This window comes from Myxocyprinus asiaticus, chromosome 2 (genome assembly GCF_019703515.2).
Source record: "Myxocyprinus asiaticus isolate MX2 ecotype Aquarium Trade chromosome 2, UBuf_Myxa_2, whole genome shotgun sequence".
NCBI lineage: Eukaryota > Metazoa > Chordata > Actinopteri > Cypriniformes > Catostomidae > Myxocyprinus > Myxocyprinus asiaticus.
This window is the reverse complement of record NC_059345.1, coordinates 23,871,991-23,895,144: the sequence shown is the minus strand read 5'-3', so window position 1 is coordinate 23,895,144 and position 23,154 is coordinate 23,871,991. Positions and strand designations below refer to the sequence as shown.

Genomic DNA, 23,154 nt, shown 5'->3' with positions numbered 1-23,154 from the left:
TATAAGACTATATCATCCAGCAAAGTCAAAGTCCACCTGGCCAGATTTTTAGATAATAATATCCTACAACAGCTGCCATTCAGTTTACTCCAGACAGTCATTCTGATACAGAAGGGACTGTAAACAACTGAAACAGAGACAGAAGACCTAGATTACATAGCATACCATGATGGAAACAACATCCTCTTTGTTAAAGTAAGTTTACTGAAATCATTCAGTACTGTTTATTTTACAATATCTGTATAAAGTTTGCTTTGACTAAGAACCAGCTCAATATATCAATTTGACTAAAGTTGTTGGTAAACAAACACATTTTTTTCCTTTGAGATATTTCATTATTTAGTTTTAGTGGTTTTCTAAATGTTTGTCCCAAGTCTTAAAACATGGACTTTAACTGTTAGTCTTTCACAATGCACTTGTGAAATGCACTCCATCGACAGCTCTTCAGATAAGAGTGTGTGATAATTTCAGCTCTTTGTCGTGTGCTGTGCCCCACTTTTAGAGTAGTCATTGATTTGATTATCAAGTATATCTTCTACACTCACTCCTAACAACAGCATCCATCTTTTCAAGCATTTGTCTTTTTCTTTTCTCTTTTTCTTAACTTTTTCTCCCTATCTGTTACTGACATTTTGCCACCCTCTCATTCCCACTCTTCTCAGGTCAGTGTCTTGGCGGGTGTGGTCACCCCCTCAACGTCCATTCAGAGTGTGCTCCTGGAACAGAGAGGTCAAAAAAGGAGTCACTGCAGGAACAATAGAGGAGCTTAAAGAGAAGGCAAGAAAATTCAAGATAACAGGAAAATTAAACCAATTTTGGGAGGCTGGTATACAGGGTTTGAGGGGTTAATCCATTAGGATTAATCAAGAGGGGAAAAAAAAAAAAAAACGTATGAAATTCCATAGTATAATGTCTAGAAAAGTTTATTTTTATTCATCCAGAAGTATCTCTGTAGCCACGACAGTTTTGCTACTCAACCAAATAGCTTCATCAATTATTAAAAGGCAGAGCATAAAACATTACGTCATATGACACATTTCTTTGGGAGTCTCTGCTCTGGTGCTCATGATCACAGTACTGATGAAAGGATAGCTTTGTAGGCAGCTGACAAATAGTGTCGCAGGTGTCACTTAATATGGCCTCTCTCACTCCTCTCTCAAACCATCTAGCTGACTTGTCCAATATCTTTTCATCACTGTCTTTGAATGTATGATCCTTGTCCTTCAGAAATAAATACATTGGTGAAAGTGATAGTTATCGCAAAAATGAAAATTCTCTCATCATTTACTCACCCTCATGCCATCCCAGATGTGTATGACTTTCTTCTGCAGAACACAAACTAATATGCCCTGTTGGTCCTCACAATGCAAGTGAATGGGTACCAAAACTTTGAAGCTCCAGAAGCGCAAAGGCAGCATAAAAGTAATCCAAAAGACTCCAGTTGTTAAACCAATGTATTCAGAAGTGATATGAAAAAGAGATAAATATTTAAGTCCTTTTTTTTTTTACTATAAATCTCCACTTTCACATTCTTCTCCTTTAGTTTTTGGTGATTTGTATTCTTCATGCATATCACCACCTACTGGTCAGGGTGGAGAATTTATAGTAAAGAAGGACTTAAATATTGAGGTTTCTCACCCACAACTATCATATCACTTCTGAAGATATGAAATTAACCACTGGAGTCATATGGATTACTTTTATGATGCCTTAATGTGCTTTCTGGAGTTTAAAAATTTTGGAACCCATTCACTTGCATTGTGAGGACCTACAGAACTGAAATATTCTTCTAACAATCTTTGTTTGTGTTCAGCATTTTGATTTTTGGGTGAACCATCCCTTTAATCCTGCCTGAAGGAGTTCACATGGCTTCTGTACAGTTGAGATAGAATAAAATGCACTAGACATCTTAATAAGAAACTTCACAGACATGTGCAAAACATGGATATTTATTCATGATAAACATTGCGACGTTTTCTAACTGCAAATGTTCTGGCATAAACTTGTGACATGGTGTTGTTTGTACTTCAGGCAGCCCAAGCTCTCTTGATATCTACTGTGCTGACTTTGGTGTGTGAGGAGGATGGGACAGAGGTAGACTCAGATGAGTTTCTAATGGCCCTGCTAGACAACACGGTTTTCATGGGGCTGAAACCTGGAGAGAACTGGAGACCTCATCATGTGTGTGTGCATTTATACCAGGCAGAATTTGTTTGTGATTTCAAGCTGTTTCTCCTCTCATCTAAGTGACTTAATTAGCAGAATGATGGGAGTTTCCCCAGTATTACAACATGAAGCAACCATTATTGTTTATGTATTTGACATCAAGTATAATGTGTGCTTTGCTTAGTGTTTTTTCCCCATGCTGCGATGAAAGTCTTTAGCATTATATACACATATATTATTTATCTGGATTGTATATACTGCACAATATTATGTATTTAAACCATGTGAAATCATTTTGTGTAAATGACATTTTGTTTAGTGACTTCCTTAAAGATTTAGGTATTGTTCAGTACCAAATATTTTCACTTACCACTTCTATCCCTCCTAGTTAAATCAAAGGAGTGGTCATAATAAACCAGGTGACCACAAGCCAAGAACAGGAAGAGACATTGCTCAGGTCACTTTTGATCTTTACCGGAACAGCCCCAAAGATGTATTCGGCTCACTGAATTTGAAAGCCACATTCCAAGGGCTCTACTCTGTCAGCGCTGATTTTCAATGTCTCGGACCCAAGAAAGTCCTGAGGTAAGCAGGCATAGTAAAAGTTGTACTGCCTTACAAATGGAAACTCAAGTATCTTAATTTGTCATCATTGTAGTACATAAAACAGTGGTTTATTATTCAATTTATTTGTACAAAGTAACCAATTTTTATTTACTCACACCCTGGCTTTCTTTTCTTATCCCAACTCTCTCAGGGAGGCCCTCAGGGTCATGTCCACTCTCCTCCAAGCTGCTGGACACATGTTGATTGCATCTGCTAATGTGATTTGTCGTATTGTCCAGGGGGCAGATTTTCTTGAAGCTCAGCATGGAAAACCTATCAGTCACACTGCATACTTGAAATAACCTGAGATGTCATTTCAAAGGACATGAATTTGAGATCACATCGATTGTAACTGAGGGAGAGATGTTGATCGGAGACTTTTGGGATGTTTCCAAGACAGATTTATACTTGTGGTGTTCCATTTGTAGTCTCTTAGTCTGTGGCGAATTGCCATTTGCTCTAGGAAAATGCTTATATTTCTAAAACAACTGTAGCCATTCAAGAAAGCCCTAAGTGACAATACACTTACAATTATAACTACTGTAAATTATAAGGGTTTTGTTCAGGACTCCAACAGTTACCACAAACTGATTCTGTGTATTTGACTAAGTGTTAATTTCACCTTTAGCATTCTATATGTTTACATATGTTATTTACTACTGTATGGTAATGTAAATAGATAAATACATGTTCATAATTGTGAAACGTTATAGAACAAACACTTTAAATTGCATATAAATATTTTTTTAAGATCAATTTATTAAGTAAAACCAAATTGGTACAAAAAGCTTTAGCACAAAAAGGACAGTCTCTCTATTTAGCTCACTCAATGCATAGACTAATAAACTTATTTGATACTACACGATTTTAATAAAAAAAAAAAAAGAAAGAAAAAAAAAGATTGAGTATTATGACTGGAATAAAATCAAGCACATAAATTAGTATTTTTATGTTAGAACATGATTTCCATTAAAGAGTTATTTTAGAAACAAAGCTGTGTAGAGCACTGTGGATTTAAAAGATTGCAGTTATGCTTATAACCTTACAAACAACTGACCTTTGTAAAAGCAAACATCTACATATCCAAGCTCGAAGTGCAACCTAAACATTAAAATGGCAACACACATGCACTCACTCTGTTGAGTCACACTGAGGACCACGATGAATATAACTCTGATAAAACAAGCTACAAAATAAAATACATTTTACAGTAAATCAGTGCGTTGCCGCACACAATTTTGTTTGATTACTTTAAGGTACATATTTTAATACTAAATATTTTGATTCAAGTAAGATACTTAAGTTTGGAGATTCTTATTGCATAACAATGTTGTGAAAGAGTTTCTACAGTACAAGGCCCTCCTGGATCATAGCATTAATTTTGGGATGGAGACATCCAGACAGGTTAAGGAAGGGGAAAAAAAAAAAAATTTAACTTTTTGTGTAACATCTTTGGCAGTGATGTGGAATTTAGTTTCCACCTATCTGCACAGCTTCAAATGCGTTCGCAAATGGACTTTGCTTCTCAGGTCAATTCACCCTAGGGTAGAACTGGGGTACTTCCCCTAAAGAGGTCATTCCATGTTGCTGCTTCACCCCCTCCAACTCCATTCATTAAAGGAGGATTCCCCAAACTCAACCCAGAGCCCATGCCCTCCATTAAGACTCTGGCCCGTGAATACTTCCCGCCCCTTTTCTGCTGTTGGGTTATGACTTCTATGATGCGTTGTCTCTCCTGTGAAGTCATCCAGCGCATCTGATTGTGTTTGATATGGTATCGGGTGTCTCCGTACCACTGGATAATCTCTGTCCGCGTAAGGCCTGTCTTCTGCTGGAGAATCATGTAGTCATTACTCGTTGGCCACTGGCAGCGAAGGAAGCTTTGTCTCAAAATTTCCAACTGTTCTCTTGTCTTCTTACGAAGTCTCACACTGGATTCTACCCGGCCATGTGTGAATGATGGAGGAGCAGAAGGAGAGGGGGAGCGGTCTGCAGAGTTTTGTTGAATAGAAGTATTGCTATCATCAAACTCACCTTCATCACTTACTACTTCTCTGGTCTCAACTGATTGGTTGTCTGCTCCCTCTTCATCCTCACCCACATCAACCTCAAACCCCGCCTCAGTGCTTTCAGGTAGAACATCATTCTCTTGCTCGCTCTGAGAGTTCTGTTGAGTTTGTTGCAAAGACCGATTGCGCTTTGCAAGCTTGGCTATCCAAGCCCGGCCATTCCTGCGAAGCTGATAGCGGCTGTCGGCAAACCATTTCCGAATTTCACGCCGATTCAGTCCGGTCACTCTCTGAAGGCGTTCAACTTCGGCATCAGTGGGCCATGACTTCCGAACAAAACTGCGGCGCAAGGCCATCAGCTGAGCTTTAGATTTCTTACCCGGAAGGCTTTGTAAAGAATTTGAAAGCTCTGGGAGTTGGGGTGGTCCTGAATGGTATGAAGTTGCGGTGTGTTGGTCATTAATAATCATGTACTGTGATTGTCCATAGGCATCAATGAGCTGGACTCCAGTATTATGAGGGGTTAAGTTTCTACTTTCACTCTGGAACTGAGTTATAACTTGAGGAACTTGGGATGAGAGTTGAACACCGTTATTGTACACAACATTAGAACTGAGCAATTGCTGAACACCATTGTTGGACTGGGGAGTTTTATTGTACTGACTAACATCAAAGTGGTGTTGGTCATTGGTGCTGTGCTGAGGAACAGTGTGGCTGGATTTGCGCGTGTGATCTCTCTGATATATATGGGCCTCTGCAGCAGGTGACTGTTTATTTGCCTGCAGCAGTCCATCTAAACTCCTCTCATTTTCTAAATAATCCTGCAGCTCATCCTCCTCATCGTTTACTTCGTCACATTCCTCCGCTACCGTTCTCTTCTGAATGCACCACAGCTTACGTCGTGTTTCCTGGATGTCATCGTCACCCCAGCTGATTCCGTAGCGTACCCGTTGCATCATGAACCATGCTTTAACCTGCTCTGGCGGCAATGCACACCTTCGAGCTAGAGCGCTTGCCTCCTGCAGCGTAGGGTATGGGAATTCGTTAAATGCTTCCACAAGTTCCGACACGGCATCCAGCTCATGGATCTGCTCAGAGCGCACCCAAATAAGTTTTAATCCATCTGAAACCAATGGGAGACAGACCAGGTTAGTTTTGTTGTGGGTTGATGTGCCAGAGGCGGCAGCTTTTTGCCTCTTTTGGCAAGCCTGCTTAGACACTGAAGAGCAAGGAGACTTCTCCTGAGGTAAAACTTGGGAAAAGCTCTCAGTGGTTTTGGGAGCAGGTGAGACTTCCATAGTCTCATCCTGTTCTTGGGCATCCATGGAGGATGAGGTCTCATTTAAATCTTCAGGGTTCTGAAGTGAAGTAGATTTGGATTCGTCTTGGATTATTGGCTGAAGGGATAAAAAAAATATATATAATTAATATCATCATAGAACAATATCAGCAAAGGATGGGTTTTCAGTCACCCATTTACTCATTCTGTCAACTTTTGAGCCCTTTGTAATGTTTTCAAAACCAGGATCAAAGATTTAGTAAGCGAAGGCGATCGCATCAACGATCCAGTGAAAAAGCCTTTGTTTGGAGACGGACATGCATTTTGTGCATCCTCCATAACAAACGAAGGGCTGATCTGACTGTCTAAACTGGCGAGTGTGCTCCACATACGTTTGCAATGCCTGCACGGGGCATAATAAATGCGCTAACTGCTCCTCATCCGAATTAGACGGTGGAGAAAAGAAAGCTTGTAGGTGCACTAAGCTCTGAATTGTGTGGAAAGCACCATAGGCACATAGCCTTCTTTGGGTATGATGGTGGCTTTTGAAAGCCCCGGACTGAATTCCAGACATGAACGGTCAACCGACAACACCTGTATATCACCAACCCGTTTTACCTAGGCCAGAGCCAACAGCAGTGCAGTCTTTAAAGAGAGCACACGTTGACTCCAGTCAGGCTTCCTAAGCAACCAAATGGCCCGGTTGGTAGGGTCACGTTGGGTTAACCTCCTTGTGGTCGCTATAACGTGGTTCTCCCTCTCAGTGGGGCGCGGATGAGTTGAGTTGTGCGTGGATGCCGTGGAGAATAGCGTGAGCCTCCACATGCGCTAGGTCTCTGCGGTAATGCACTCAACGACTCAGTACATTGTGTTTGAGTCAGCACTCTCATGTGTAAAAGACCTAATGGTACGACAGCAGATGCTGCCACCATAAAACCAAGCATTTTCTGAAAAGACTTCAGTGGAAATGCTTTCCCCAGTTTGAACCAAAACAGACCCTGGTGAATGGTCTAGACGCGCTCGCTCATGAGGTTCACACACATGCTCATGTAGTCGAGGTGAACCCCAAAAAAGGAGATTTGTTAGCTGGGAGAAAGTGTGCTGTTCACCCAGTTGACATTGAGACCCAGGCTGTTCAAATGGTGAAGTATCAAGTCCCTGTGCTCGCATAGCAGAGCCTCTGATCGGGCCAGTAACAGCCAATCAGAGGTAATTCAGAATGCGCACGCCATTCATCTTCAAAGGGGCGAGCGCCGCATTGATACATTTCGTGAACGCGGGGCCAGAGACAGCACGAAGGGAAGGACTTTGAATTGATGTGTTATCCCTTCGAACGCGAATCTCAAGAACAGCATGTGATGCGGTACAGTTCGGATATGAAAGTATGTGTCCTTTAGATCTATTGACGCAAACCAGTCCTGTGGGCAGATGTGCGATAAGATCTGTTTCTGAGTTAACATTTGAATGGGCATTTTGCAAGCACGCTGTTCAAGTGTCTCAGATCTAAAATCTCCCGAAGCCCGCCACCTATATTCAGAAAGAAATGGTAGCAGCTGTAAATCCCTTTGCGGGAGTAGCAGCTCAGAACAATCTCTATCGCATCTTTTGCGAGATTGTGAATTTCTGCACGTAATACTGGAACGTCCCATGACAGAACCATCGAGGACAAAACGCTGTTGCAGTGAGGCAGTCTACGTGCAAATTGGGTCAAACAGATAATTCAATAATTTTTAGCACCCAATCTGACATGCCCGTGAGTGCCCGTCACGCATTCACGTAACAGGATAGTGGGTGCTTTATATTTGACACTAATTGTGATTACAAGTTAATAAGTACATTAAGGAATGGTTTATGAGCATGCAAACATAAGAGAGAGAATTGTTTGTATGTGATCATTATGCAGATAGGCCGGAGGCCACCATCTTTCTGCGTTTTGATGAGAAAATAACGGCTGTGACATTCTCTCTGTGCACCGTGCGGGGAAAGACCCCTATTGCGTCTCTCACAAGGATATTTAATACCTTAGAGCACAGAATGGGCATGTCCTGCACTGCAACGTGGAGGATAGAATGCTGTTGAAGCAAGGCATCCGCGTCGCAAACCGGAATCTATAACTGCACACTACAATTTTTTTAAAACACTGAGAAATGCTCGGTAACGGGAGCTGCCGTTTATAAGACGGAGCATTTTGTGTGGAGTGTGGGTTGATTTTTCTCTGAGATGCCCGGAAGCGAGCCACAAGATCACGAAACGCGCGGATAATGGGCACAGATAGCTGCCACTTATCAGACAAGTTTGGTTGGAGAGGAAGAAAGAGCTTTTTCAGCCTTCAGCGCACATCGAGCAGCCGCAACAAGTTATGTGTGCTATTCAAGCAATGCAAGGAAGCGTTGCAATAAAAACTAATGGTGAGAATAGTGGTGAAGGAAACATAGGTAGGAGCTCTAGATTCCTATAAACGCTATACTTCCAGGGGGATTCTTCCCGCTGGGGACTGACAGCACTATTTGCATCAGACGAGAATTTTCCAGCTCGACAGGAGGCAACCACTCAAGGCTGAGCTTCTCGACTGCCCGAACAATGACGTGGAGTAACTCATATTAATGGACAGTGAGCGCTCCTCACCCTCGCTGGGGGAAGGGCTGCAACATCCTCCATGTACCATTCTCCGATGCTGCAAGGGACACGGTATCATTATCATCATCAGACCCACCGAATACAACAACACTGTGCTCATTCATAGAGGGCCGGAGGTCGTCACGTGTATTGCACTGGCAAAGACGCTGCATGGGAAGATCAAGGGGCTCATGGGGCTTGTGCTGGTACGAGATCCTCCTCAGGTTCTTCCATCTCTACCTTGTGGCCCCGCCGTGCTTCCTCGTATGGTCCCTCGAGACTTAACACAGAGGAAGTGGTCGAGAGGGCACGGGAGGTGGAATTGTCCCTCAGAATGAGGGCAATCCTAGAGCGGAGCATCTTGAAACTCATGTCCACACAGTGAGGGCAGTCTGTCCCAATGAGAGCTGCTTCATTGTGGGTGTGGCCCAGACAGCGAACGCAGCTCTCATGTTGTTCTGACGGAGTGATGTGTCACTCACAGGAACACTTGCGATACATCTTTAAAAAGACACGTACACAAGCGGCTCTTTTGTGTGTGTTTTACGTCACTTGGACGGAATTATATTTTATGTATTGAAAGGATACAACTCCTGCCTGGATGCTGCGGGAAGCGGGTAGATGTCTCGCTGAGCGAAGAACCCGATCCGGCGGCGAGGTGGAGAGACTTCTTCGACAGAACACTAGAGGGGGCAGATGAACCTTTGCTGCAGGTGCTGGACTCAGGCAAAGTACATCATGATGGGTCTGCAGGGAATTCTGTCTGCTGAAGGGTGTCTGACGACAAAAAAGTGCGGGCTGATCAAGATGAGATGATCCGTCGTAGTCAAGATGAGACGATGTCGGTCTTAAAGGAAGAAATTCTAAAGACATTATGTTTGAGCACCTGTTTATATAGGGCAAATGTGCGCCTAAAGGGTGGAGCTCAAACATCATTGCCAATCACAAGACTGGCGTTATGATACAAGGGCTTCAGCTAGGTCGTGGAAAAGGGATTTTCCCCATAGCGTTCAAATGCAATGTCCAGTGAACTGAATCGATAGGGAACTATTGACTTCTTTTGTTCCTATGAGTGGATTACTTATTTTCACCAACATGTTAAAATGAAAATATTTGGGAATTTCATGCACTGTGAACACGGAATGTCCAGGGATACTTAATGTTGCGCGAGATGTGCAATCTCACTCCAAAATTCATGAAGTGGGTTTTTTTTCCCTGCTATGTTCTACACATTAGTAATTGCTTCTGCTAAAACACTCGGAAAAGAGCAAGGACAGTTCTAGGAGAACGTGCTCAGTGTCTGCACTTTTTTGTGCGCACACGCGTCCAATACATTATGCGCTTGCCCTTCTTTGCGAGCTAAATATAATCGCGCTCGCTCATCTCATTGAGTTCTCGGTCAGAAGACTTTGTCCACTCCATGTAATTTTTGTGCTCACACACTTGTCTGCTTGCACTAACGTTATAAATGCAGCACTGGCACGATCGGGCAAGTGACAGTTTTAGCAACTGGCCCGAATCTCTCTCACAATGGTATCAGATGAGAAATTATCATGTGAATAAAAATGCATGTGTAAATGGCAAGATGGCTGAGGTTAATGTGATGAATTAATGAATGAATAACTGTAAAATGCTTATATGGGGTTACATAAGGCATAAATCATATCTTGCAAATTGTAAACATGATACAATTTTGGGGGAATAATATGTCTTAAAAACGAAATATACAAGATATAAAATAGATTTAGCTTCAGACATTTTTTTAAAGCCATGATGGTAAAAACAGCTATTTATCATTTTTTTGTTGGGGCCGGTGAGCAGGGCAAGTAAAGAAGTGAAGCACTGGCCTGACTCGGCCAGTTGAAAATATTCTTAGCGTTGAGCCCAGCCATGTAAACTAGCTTACAAGACTATAATAATAATAATAATAAACTTTATTTTATATAGCACCTTTAAAAGTAGCTTTTCAAGGTGCTTTACATGGTAAAAACACCTTGGTCTGTGTGGGTGCCTCGTGCCGCCCCACCGCAAGATGCTGCAGCCCCCCCCCGCAAGATGCCACCCTGGGTAACTGCCCATGTCGCCCATGCCTAAATCCGCCACTGCGTTTAGGACATCTACTTTGTGCATGACAAGTAATTTGTCCAACAATTGTTTACAGACAGATTGTTTCACTTTTAATTTACAATATCACAATTCCACTGGGTCAGAAGTTTACATACACTAAGTTAACTGTGACTTTAAGCAGCTTGGAAAATTCCAACAGTTTCAAGACAGTTCAACAGACTATTTCTGGTTAAATACATAAAAGCGAAGAGTGTAATTTGCATAACTAGAGTCATCAAACAGAATAGCAAAACTAATTTCAAACAGGTTTCCTTTTATTTTCATAATATTACAACCTTAATCCCAAAATGCTATGACTTTCTCATAATTTTGACTTTATTTCCAAAATAATGCTTCTTTTAGTCCCACAATATTACGAATTCTCTAAATGTTCAGGCCCTATTATAAGATTTTTCTTAAAATGCAACAACTTTATTTTCTCAAAAACTATTTAGTATTTCTCAACCTTTCTCTTATAAATAGTGTAACAAAAAATAAATAAATATAATAATAATTTTATATATATAAGTGTATATGGTCATTAGACATCCTAGGTATGTAATAATGTATTTTTTGTACACTTCCATATAATATTTTTATGATTATTTCATATCTATACAAGTTTACTATCACAGGATTTCTATTTATTTATGACAAGATTAATTATTATTTATTTATTAACAAGACTAAAAAAATTAGTACCAGTGTTGGGTATTATCCACTTACAAAGTAATTAGTTACTGTAATTGAATTACTTTTAATACAAAAAAGTAGTGTAATGCATTACATTTTAAATTCTTGTAAGTAGATTACAGTTACTGACTTTCAGTTTAATTACTTTAATGTTCATTATAGGGTTATACTTATTTCTAATATATTATTTATGTAGAATACATGAATTATGGACATGTAATTAATCATTGTGAGGGAAAAATGTGTGTAACAATGAACAAGAAAGAAATATATACATAATTTTGAATTTGTTAAGCAGAAAAGTGTTTTAGAATGTAGCTTGAAAAGTAATTAGAAATGTGATTATCAATCAAGAAATTAGTAAAGTAATCTGTTAAAATTTTTAGAGGAAATAATTAGTAATTTGTAGTGGATTACTATTAAGTAATTTACCCAACATTGATTAGTACTATATTCATACAAACAACTACTATATCTTGTTGAATTTCTGTGCAACAATTGTGAATTATCAGTATCCCATATGCTTGTACACATACTATACTTACTATCATGTTGACACTGTTGTTTCTGATTTCTGACTTCTATTTGATGAAGAAACAACATGGAAGTAAACTATAGCAAGTACAATACATACACAGTATGATTTAACTATTGTCATTTGGGTGTACAACTGAAATGATAAAAGTTATGCCTCTATTTAGACTCAATACGTGCCTGATAAAATACTTGTGTATCATATGTTGTGTTGCTCAGTATGTGTTTGACAGCCAGTTGCGTCTCATGAAATTTCATTGTGAAAGTAAAGAATCCTGCTCTAGATTTGTTGCATCATCTCTTTGATATATGAAAAATAAAACAAAAAATATTTTATTTTAATATTTTCTAATTGCCTCAAATATATATATTTTTAAATGTACACTATCTGGGCATTTTGTTGATCCATTTGTGATAGACATAGGTGCCGGGTCTCTAAAGACCAGAATATGTAAGAGTGCTTGGATAATTCCCATTGCATAAGGGTTAATCAACAAGGGTTAAATATTTAACAGAGATGGGCCACTTGTATTAATATGAATGGGTGAAATTGGAACGCCCAACCAAGAAGCTCTGAGCGCCCAACGGTCAACGGATGTAAAAAGGAAGTCCCGCCTTACAGTTAAAAGAGCCAATCACCTTTTAGATACAGACATCACATGTCAATCATCTCGAGAACGCTCATGTGCATTAGCTATACAAGCCGGGAAATTGCGTTTTTTCGCGTAATATGAGGTAAAGGAGCAAAATTTATGATACGCGTAATGTCAGATTTTACTGCTGATTTGAAATGTCGTTTAAACGTAAACTCGCCAAGCAGTTCTTGAGATTTCGGTGTTCTCCCATTCAAGTAGATAGGAGCTGCACTGTCATGACTGGAAATAGCCTCCCGAGAGCATTCCAAAGATGGCCGACAGTGGACTGACTTGCTAGAAAGACTTTGGTTAATCTCGCAAACTAACGAATTTATTCATAAAACTTCGTTTATTTTCGTAAATAGCCTTTTGTGAGATTTTTCTCAAAACACTGCTTTATTCTCGAAATATTCGATTTTTATTATTATTTTAACGTGGGACTAAAACGTCGTTGTACAACACAAATCTATAGGGAAAACCTTATTAATTGAACAGAATTAACTAGTGGTTCACGCTTCTAACACACACTCATGAACAAACACAATAATGATATGCACACAAAAGTTTACTTACTTTATCCTTGATAGAGCTCTTTTCCTGCGGTGAGTTTATTTCACCATTTAAGCAAGGTGTCTCCCCATCATCCACACCTTTCTCACACTCCTCCTCTTGTGTTTCATCTTCCTCACTCCTCGCCGAGTTCAAGTCAGAAAGGTTGGTCACTGGATGAGCGGCGTGCAGATGTTGACTGAGGCATTTAACGCCTAGCGCTTTATAACCACAAATCCGACAGTCGTAAGCATCCTTGGCAGTCTCCCCGGCGTCCTGTCCAGTGTTTTTCACTGGGCTCTCAGGACACGTCACTGGGTCTGGAGGTGAAGCCCGTGTGCTTGAGCCCTCGAGCTGCGGAGCCGCGCATTGCTCCATGGCAACCTGTGCACGACCGAGCCAAGACGCAATTCATACGCAAGCTAGATTTCCCCCAAAACAAAGTCCATGTACAGCGGCGCCAAAAATCTAATGAGTTTCATTTGAGATAATAATTATATACGGAGCTGGCATTCAGGAGTTGAAGGCTGAATCTTAAATGATGGCCACACTGGTCTGGAAATGGAACAAAGGCTGACTAGCAAGCGAGCTAACACAAGAGCTTTTGGTGTTACACAGACTTCACACAAATGATACAAAGTCAAATAGCCAGCTCAGAAGCAACCCGGTTTAGTTTTCCTCAAGAAAGGTGGTTACTTGAGAAATACGGCACTTCAAAACGCATTTCCCTAGTAAACGCATTCGCCTTTGGGTCGCACAGTTGAACGCTGACACAGGTTTGGTTTGTCGCATCCTTGGAATGTGAAGCTAGAGTTGCTTCAAAATAAAAGCCTATTGTACAAAGGTGCCCTAACCCGCCCCCACCCTAATCCTAACAATGTGGAGCCTGAAAGGCTTAGTATCCTGACAGGAACAACCTGAGGCACCTTTCTCCCATCGCGAAAATAAAAGCTCCCTTGCGGCAGCGTATTAGCGCTCTTGAAAAATTTGAAAATCTCTCTCACATTAAAATTTAAGCTTTTTTGGCATGGTAAAAAGCTAAAGGCCTACATACCCCAAAAAAGATGATGCTCTTTTAAGATTCAAGTAGCTTTCTTAGCATGGCAAAAAAGCTTAACATTACCAAACTATTCAGAATATTATACTTTCATGCATATTTATCAGGTTTTTAATAACATTATATATAATTTATTTATATTATTTTATTATATAAAATTTGCAATTTATTAGATTCATCTAATCTAATAATAATAATAATAATTATATATATATATATATATATATATATATATATATATATATATATATATATCATATTATTATTATTATTATTATTATTATTAGTTTCCGGTCCTCAAATCTGATTGGATGAGAGATGTTCCAAGAGTGCTGATGTCTCAAAACAGCGTTTTACTGTTTGTATCACTCCGCTTGTGTTCGTGGCATTCTAAACTAAAGTGTAAGAGCAGTGAAGATGTGTAAAAGAGTTAGATGTGTCTCTTTTCATTTATCCCTGTGTGACATTAAAGATTTTAGCTAGCAGGTAGCAACAAAAGACCATTTTTGTGTGTTTTGAGCGAGTTGAGCTGACGTTCATTTGAGTCCGCACTCTAATTCATGGAGTGGCAGGCCCGGTTCCAGATCAAAATCACTGAGTGTACTTCTGAAAATAATGGGGGTGCTCTGTATAAAGTGGAAATGTATTGTAATTACACATTTTTTAAATATATTAAATCATGTTTAAATGCTACTAAAACAATGTAAATAATAATAATAATAAAAAATTATGTACAAAACATTTATTGCTTCTGTGTGTTCACAAACTGCAGCGATTTTTGTGTGTTTGATGGGATTCAAGGAAATCTGCTTGCCAATTTACAGTATTAGTCTTACATATTCAACTGAGCAGAGGTGTGCAATTGTTTTGTTGCTGGGGCCACATCAGCTGTTAAGTAGAACATGAAAGAGAGAAGATAAAATGTTCTGCATAGTTCTATCTTTTAATCCCAGAAGTAGTAGTGCACTCAATGAATGGTGCACAATTTTCTGAAGTGTATACTGATGGGACCATTCTGCGATTGCTTGAAGTTTTGCTGCTACATTTCTATCACATCTTAGTTAAACTGAATTATGACTGGGTATAATTATGAATTGTTTATTTTACCATACTTCAGTGTAGTGGTAATTTAGTAATCAATTTAACACTCTACATCAGGAGTCTGGTTTAACAGTAAAATAAAATATTCAGAAATTATAGATTCTAAAGCCTTATTTTAATGTTGGCCACAAAGTGGACACATTTGTTTTATTCTCAGAACATTATCAACCTGTTTACACGCTCATGGGTCATGATGTGGATCTTGTCAATGGTTTATTTGGCATCCCATTCAGAACACAACTGAATAAAACAGGCTGCATGACACTGATAAATGATTACTGCCAGAGTAACATTCACATACAGGTGTGAGTGATTTCAGCATTTTACAAATAACACAAAGAACAAACATATTCCTCTCTCACTTGGTTTTGCTCGTGTGTCCCCTCTGTGTGCGAAAGATGCCAAGATCTATTGGGATTTTACTAAAGATCATCACAGAAAAGTTTTGCTCGCCGACTTGGCACTAAATAGCACAGGCAGCCTCAAGAATGGACATGGAGTGACTGCATCACACTTTTCTTTGAGCATAATATTGCACTATTGAGCACTTTAAGGTTTTTTTCCGAAAAGGAGAGAGAGAGTGTGCACTCACATGCATGGTTGCCAGTTTGCATAAGTTAAGTATGACATAAGGCAAAATATTTCCATTTGTGCAAGTATAAATCTCTGATTGGGGTGTTGAATCTATTATCTGGCAACCCTGAGCATATTAAAAGCTTGTGGATGTACGATAGGTCCCAAAGCCAGATAAATGAAAGATCTAATAAAAAATGTTCATGATAAATCGACCCGTGGGCAGCAGTTTGCCCTGGTCTGCAATTGTGGGTGTTCTAAGGTTCGTTTGAGGGTGCTTAGCACATAGCATTTGAAGTGAGTCTGATAAGATCTGCAGCAAGTTGTCACCCAAGGTTGAAGTGTCCAAGAAAGCCTCATCTGTGACCTATGATTTTTGTGTGGAGTTGAAAACTCCAGCGCTGAAGACCTGCTTAAAATGTGAAGTCTCCATGTGTGCTCTGCACCTGCAACCCCACCTGACCTCTCTGGTGCTGCTGCAAACCCATCCTTTAACCAAGCTTGTACCACCAACCCGCTTCCACTGGTCATGTGGTCAGTAGATGCTCAGATCATGGCAAACTGGTGGAATACTTCTGCCTGGATGATCGTGTGTTGGTATGCATGTCTTGTGCTATTGAGGAAGGACATCGCCTACACAACATGAAGATGCTACAGACTGCCCATAAGGAGCTGGTGGATAAACTGTGAGTAGAGTGTAAGGCACAAGCTAAAAGGCAGGGTCAGGGGAAGGAGCTGGAAAGTTGGTACAAGGGTCAACGGTAGATTCAGGAGATCTCTGTTAGTCAGGTAATGAAGATTGGATCATTCCTGAAAGATCTTGTCTTTACAAGTTCACAGACCTCAGTTTCAGACAGACTGGGGGCATTTCAGACTGCCAAGCAAGCTGTCAGTTCTTCTCTAAAGGAAGAGGATAATTTTATCTTCTTGCAGAAATTTGACAGTGTGCATAAGGCTCTAGCGGCAGCTCACATGTTGGATCTGAGATAGGGCTTGGAGTCAGGAACTGACAGCAATAAATTAGTTGAGAAGATCAGACAAAACTGACAAATTACTGAGGAGCAGGGGCATAAACTTCAGAAAAGTTTCTTGCTTTTGCTGATCCTGAAAACCACCCAGTCCCTCAGCATGAATCAAATCCTGTCTCAGAGTTGACGTTTGTTCCAGATACTCTTGGGCCTGGGTTGACTCTGTCGAAATACCTTTAAACCTTATTCTACAACTCCTCCACCAAGAACCCAACCCAGCATTTTGGAGCGGCACAGTGGAAACAGACTGTTTGCTGTCTGCAAAAAAATCAAGACAGTTTGCGCTGGTTCCTTCGACTGTATGAGCAATGTGACTGGATCATTGGCCTTTGTGATGTCACAGACACCAACGAGATTTATTCTAAAGTCTGTGGACTAAAGATGGAGAATAAGTCAATGTCAATGATGGATAAATTAGGTGTATGCCTGTCTAAATAGTGAGTATTTTGTCTAGACTTAAACTGAGTGAGTGTGTCTGCATCCCAAACAGTGTTAGGGAGACTATTCCATAGTGTAGGAGCTAAATAGGAGAATAATTTACCTCCTTTTGTGGATTTTGATATTCTAGGAACAATTAACAGGCCAGAATTTTGCGATCGTAATAAACATGATGGAATGTAGCGTGATAGAAGGTCACTTAAGTTCTGTGGAGCTAGACCATTCAATACTCATGTGCCTTCCTGCCTATTTATTGTGCCCATTTTCCTCATGTCTCTGTCAGATTGTTTTATGTGTGTTACCCTGTCGGTTGGTTCCTGTCTTCTCCAGTTTCTTAGTCAGTTTGCTTGTTTGTTTTTTTTGCTGAGTTGTTGGTCCTGTTTTTTGGTGTTTTTCTCCATCATGAGAGTTTTCAGTTGTATTTTTGTTTTCTTTAATAAAGCCCTGTTATTGTTGCCTCTCGGCATTTGGGTCCATTCCTTACAAACTGTGACATAGGCACACTGAAGCTTTGCATGATTCTATAAAGAAGACTTTAGACATGAAAAGAACCAGTGGCCCTATTATTAAGAAAATGTTTTGCCAGCATACACTGTCTCAGTATGTAATGATCACAAGGTCACTTTAGCTTTTTTTAAAATGTTTAATAATGGGTTTACAAGCAACATTACTGATCCGTTTTTAGAAATAAATACAGGGCTTTATTCAACCACAATAATTTCACTTTAACAGTTAAAAAATTTTTTCCCGCCTTATTAAGTAGAGGTTTACAGTCAATAATGATAAGCATAGATATGCAGAACTATAAACCCAGAAGGTATGATAAATGTTGGTAAAATATTTTACACATCATTCTAATTCTATGAAAAAACACAAGAAGCTTTGTTTTCATTTTGTAGTTCATATTTGGGAATGTAGTGCTTTTAACCAACAACTGAAATGATCAATGGGGCTGAGTTTATATATATATATATATATATATATATAATTAAAACATGTATTTAAATATGGATAGAGTTTCTCAGTGAAACACTGACCAGTGTAGAAGTAGATATGAGACTAGGATTCCACATCATAAAAGGACCCTCCTCATAATCCACAAACACCCCCACCTTCTGGGGCTTCAATCTCAAAAGAGAGAGAGACAGAAGAATTAGTGAGAGCTTTATAAACATTTCCCTTCCTCAGAATCACAGCCCAGAATCCATCCTCAGGATTCAGTTTGACCTTCCTTTTTCCTGTTAACAGACTCTCTGGCCACTCCGAAATACCAATCTGTTTTCTCTTTTACCTGCACCTCAATTGTAAAATCTCCCAGTGGGGCATCCTTCCTTTCCCAAGACACAGAGACAGTCATCAAATTTCTCTTGGTTGTCTGGGAGGTCATGTCTAATGTCTCCATGTCTCACTTATTTTCCATCATCAAACAGGATGGGATTTGGATGAGCTGTATCAGGATCCAGAGTCACATCCACTGAGTGAGAGAACTGTGTTCAGTAGAGTTTGGTATATGGGTATATATCGTGTGGTGTGACATGCTATAAATATTCTTTCGAAAACTATTTTAAACAGTATTTTGCTAATTATTTTATCATTATTATGCATGCAACTTTTATGACCTCATATTAATTGAGAGACAATGAATACTTGTCACACTGCAGGACCATTTACACTTTCCTTATATATTTATTTAAATCTTAATGTTGATAACGAAAGGTCCATGGGCATGTTATGTATTAACAACCCATTATTGTTTGTGAATGTGACAGAACAATGCAAATCACACAATATACCTGCATACTGCATACTCTTCAACACTGTGGAAAAAAATAATAATTAAAGCGGATGACTCTTTTACCCTAGTAGTAAGATACTTATTGTGATTTTTAGGATAATAAAAATACCTGTAAACAACAGGTTTTCTCTAACTATGTATGTCTCTGCATCTATATAACTGACACTAAAATTGGTAAATCTGCATGTGAAGCTGGAAAATCTTACCAGCAACTTGGCCTTTTACAGTTTTCTTTTAAAATCACGTTGGTACTTTCACATGCAAGTTGTCACATCCACATTGGATCCCCTCTCTCACTCCACACTCCGCTCCATCTCTCCTGACTATTAACTACCCACACCTGATCCCAATTCATCTCGCATCACCTCACCGCTATAAATACTCAATCCCGCCACTCCATCCTTGTCTAGTCTCCCAAAAGTAACTGATAGACTCACGTACTCTTTGGACTTCCCTAGAGAAACTATACTCTCTCCCGAGAATCTCGTATCCACGTTCTCCCTGAGTTCCTGCATATTCCCTCAATTTTCTGGAGTGATAGCCCACCAGTTTGCCCCCTACAAACACACACTCTACTCTTGTCAAGTTGGATGTAGCCCCTTCGCACACTCAGAGGTGCAGGGCGTCTGCGGCAGCCGGCGCTCCCCTCCCATCTAAGAAGAGGGCCACATTGCGAAGTAATGAACATTTGCGTGTTGAGGAAAATTCACTTTCTAAGATGGGTTCTGTGCTTTCTTCAGAGATGGCGGAGCAGAAATGCCTGCTTCACCCACTTCAGCCTCTCACATCTGCTACACCTGTGAAGACGACACAGGAGGATGAGAATGTTCAGAATCAGGAAGCTGGGGAAGAGTCTCTTGATTCTCCTTGTTTTTCACATCATTCTGACTTGGATGTTCTTCCTACGAATGCTTCGGAGCATGGGAATGCTTCTGGATGTTGCTGCACAACCATCACCTCAGGATGTTTTCACTGGTTATCCAGCAGCGGAGGGGTCTAGTGGGGCGTCAGTTCAGTCATCTGGACAGGCCAAGTCCTCTTCTGATGATACTTTAGCTGTGCTTCGAATGGCAATTGCTTGTCTAGGACTTGATGAGTCACCTGTCCAATCTGCCCAAACCAACATTTTTTTCAGGCAGGCCACAGCTGCAACTTCTTTTGCCGTGCCACCATGTAAAGATTTTGTGGCTGAATTTTCAAATGCCCTCACAGGTTCTGGTTCACCTATGCGGCGCTCAAAGATTGCTCAGATGCTAGCATCTATGGCTGAAGCAGATTTCATCGAGGTGAGTCGTGCTCCGGAAATAGAGCAGTCCATTGCAGCTTTGGTGGTGTCTATTGACGAGGCTCTACGTGGGAATGTGTGATGTCCCAGTGCGCAATGTGGTTGCACAGATTCATTGCTAAAAAAGGCACACGAGTCTGTTGCTTACAACTCGTGCAGAAAACACAATTTGTCAGTTACCATTTGTACCCGGGCATCTTTTTGGTCCTAATGTTCCAGAACTGTTTGAAAAGAGGGAAAAGCTGTCTGAGGCCAGTGCAACCCTACTTTTAGGATGCCAGCAGTTCAGACCCGACATCGCTATGCCACATCGGAGCAATGTTTCCGCCAGCATGCTACACCTCAGTCACAGCCCCCTCAAAGGCCTCGTGTTACTGAGAATGCTAGATTTTTTCGGCCACCTCATTGACAGTTGCCAGGAGGACCCCGTCAGCATCCCCCCAAGACCACTAAAAGTTGCACACATAAAGCCTGAGACACTCAGGCCGGCGGTCGATTGATTTCAATAGAACAGCTGGAGTACTGGAGGACCAACGCAGCAGACCCCTGGGTTTTGACGACTCTGAGCAGGGGATATACTCTACAGCAGGGAAACCATTGACCTGGGGTCTAACTTGCCATTCCACTATGGAAATCTCATCTTCATGGGCTGTTTTTCCAGGAGGAAAATCTGCACTGCCACTACCTGGGGTTCTCCATGCACATTTGCCAGGTTTTTATATGGTCAACGTTGCTGCTCATCATGCCATGAGTTCTGCAGTTCTTCAGGAGTGGCCTTAATTTTTCATCAGGTGGGTGGCATTTCTCATGACTATGTTGGTATGTGTCACCCAATAGTGTTTACACTGCCTCTGGCAGTCAGTAAGAATGAAACAGAACTGCCAGAGTTCTTAGTCACTTGGAATGTGCGAGAAAGGCGTACCGAGCAGAGTGCTGAACTACTGTGGCTTATAACCCCCTGGGCTCAGCATACGTCACTACGTGACTTTGTTGGTATATTCTCTCGACCTATCTGGCTGGCGCTATGATAATCCAATAGTGTTTACATTGCCACTTTCATCCAAAACGCCCTACAACCATCACAACACTTCATACATCTCTCAGAATCAATTCATTTCGCCAAAACACTGGCAAACTGTTTCTCCCAATTGAAATACTTTGTCTCTCAAACACACATGACTTAATAAACTCAAACAACAGGAATCATTACAAGATGTTTAATTTTGGCTTAAGGTATGCTTGATTTTTTACATATGTAAAATAATATTCTGTAACAAAGCAAGAGAGGCTCTTCACTGTGTAGAATGTACTCCATTCTACACTAACAGTATGGAACGAATCTCAAATCCTGAAAATTTCTTCAGTGTGCTTTATTCTCTTTTCACATATGTGTGCATGTGGCACAATAATTCAAAAATAACAAAAAAGCTCAAAATGAAAAAAAGTTACAAATTTACAGTCAGAAAAATACAGGTAAGTAGTTTTGCAATCTCAATTTACAGTACATCATACTGTCCACTGTAATGTAGGTCAGTTATGTTCACTTGCAGAATGCATATCTTACCTGTTTGTTGAAATATTCGCACAATGGATGCCACTGTTGAGTGTGGGACATTTGACTGCACTCTCAGGCCAGCCTCTCTCAAAGATAGACCATGGTTTATCACATGATCAATAATAGTAGCCCTTATCTCATCAGAGACAGTTCTTGGTCTTCCCTCATTGATTTTTTGTACCATACATTTGCACTCCTCTCATTCTCCTGCCAACCCCTCTTTTTCTGTTACCTACTTGTTGATCCACGCTTGCAAAAGGAACCATTCCAAAAATTTTCTTTTGTAGAGATGATATCATAATAGCATAGGAGGCAAAACACCTGGGTAGGTCTTCAGCTATTGTAAAATGGGAATCAGCTCTTTTTTTAGTATTATTATTTATTTATTTATCTTGATTGTGCATTTCAGTATTATTATAGAAACATAGCAAATTCTGTCAAATGCAGTTTTGTGTGAGGTTTTGAACTAAGGTTTAACATTATTGTAAACAATAGGCAAACAAGTGCAAAAAAAGCTGCTTTTACATAGTTCTGCTGGTTGTGGAGAGTGAATGACAAAAGATTTCATGATTTTTGATAGATGTAGTCACTGAATGGATTTTGCGTTGAAGCAATGAAAAATGATCCACAGTTTAGTCCACATAGACTGATGTTGTGCTGATTGTATGAAGAGTTTTGAAAATGCGTTCTCAGTATTGAGAAATGTGTGAAAATGATTGTAAAAAACTGTATTTGGTTAGGCAGTGTAAATGGACTTCCTGAAACTTGAATCTTGCATTTTTGCAACTAAATTAGGTGATTGTTAAAATGACTAAACTGAAAGAATATCATTCTAGTGTGTTTTGGTGATTAAACCAAATGTGTTCATTACATGTCACAATAATCTTGTGTTCTGAAACAGTGATTTTATGAAAGGAAACATGTACAACCCTGATGAAAACTTGTTAGCACTTTTGTTACAAGTGTGATCAGTTTGGTGTTTTGTACTTAGACTTTTAAAAATGTATCACTTGTAGGTGAAAATAGTACCAAAGTGATTAAAAAACTATAAACTGAACAGAAAAGCAAGGAAGAGTTTGATCAGTTTTATTATTGAACAAGCTAACATCTCTCATTGATCTTCATGCTG

At 40.0% G+C, this 23,154-nt stretch overlaps 2 protein-coding genes across 2 annotated transcripts; one reads left to right on the top strand and one right to left on the bottom strand.

Annotated features, from left to right (window-relative positions):
• The first annotated feature begins 48 nt into the window (after positions 1–48).
• Positions 49–3,990, top strand: LOC127450377 (cell death activator CIDE-B-like). The gene is made up of 5 exons (XM_051714466.1): positions 49–195; positions 663–777; positions 2,032–2,181; positions 2,555–2,751; positions 2,924–3,990. The coding sequence occupies exons 1-5, from the start codon at positions 167–169 to the stop codon at positions 3,072–3,074; spliced, it is 642 nt and encodes a 213-aa protein (XP_051570426.1). The 5' UTR covers positions 49–166; the 3' UTR covers positions 3,075–3,990.
• Positions 3,991–4,128: 138 nt separating this feature from the next.
• On the bottom strand, positions 4,129–13,979 carry LOC127450337 (zinc fingers and homeoboxes protein 1-like). The gene is made up of 2 exons (XM_051714385.1): positions 13,218–13,979; positions 4,129–6,178 (listed from the first exon to the last, which is right to left on the bottom strand). Exons 1-2 carry the CDS (start codon positions 13,569–13,571, stop codon positions 4,313–4,315), a joined length of 2,220 nt encoding a protein of 739 aa, XP_051570345.1. The 5' UTR covers positions 13,572–13,979; the 3' UTR covers positions 4,129–4,312.
• Positions 13,980–23,154: the final 9,175 nt, after the last annotated feature.

Excerpts from the sequence above, each read along its gene's own strand:
- LOC127450377 (XM_051714466.1), top strand. The coding sequence starts at position 167 with ATGATGGAAACAACATCCTCTTTGTTAAA. Across the intron at positions 196-662 it reads ACAACATCCTCTTTGTTAAA|GTCAGTGTCTTGGCGGGTGT; the intron begins GTAAGTTTACTG and ends CACTCTTCTCAG. Across the intron at positions 778-2,031 it reads TAGAGGAGCTTAAAGAGAAG|GCAGCCCAAGCTCTCTTGAT; the intron begins GCAAGAAAATTC and ends TTTGTACTTCAG.
- LOC127450337 (XM_051714385.1), bottom strand. The coding sequence starts at position 13,571 with ATGGAGCAATGCGCGGCTCCGCAGCTCGAGGGCTCAAGCACACGGGCT. Across the intron at positions 6,179-13,217 it reads AGAGCTCTATCAAGGATAAA|CCAATAATCCAAGACGAATC; the intron begins GTAAGTAAACTT and ends TTATCCCTTCAG.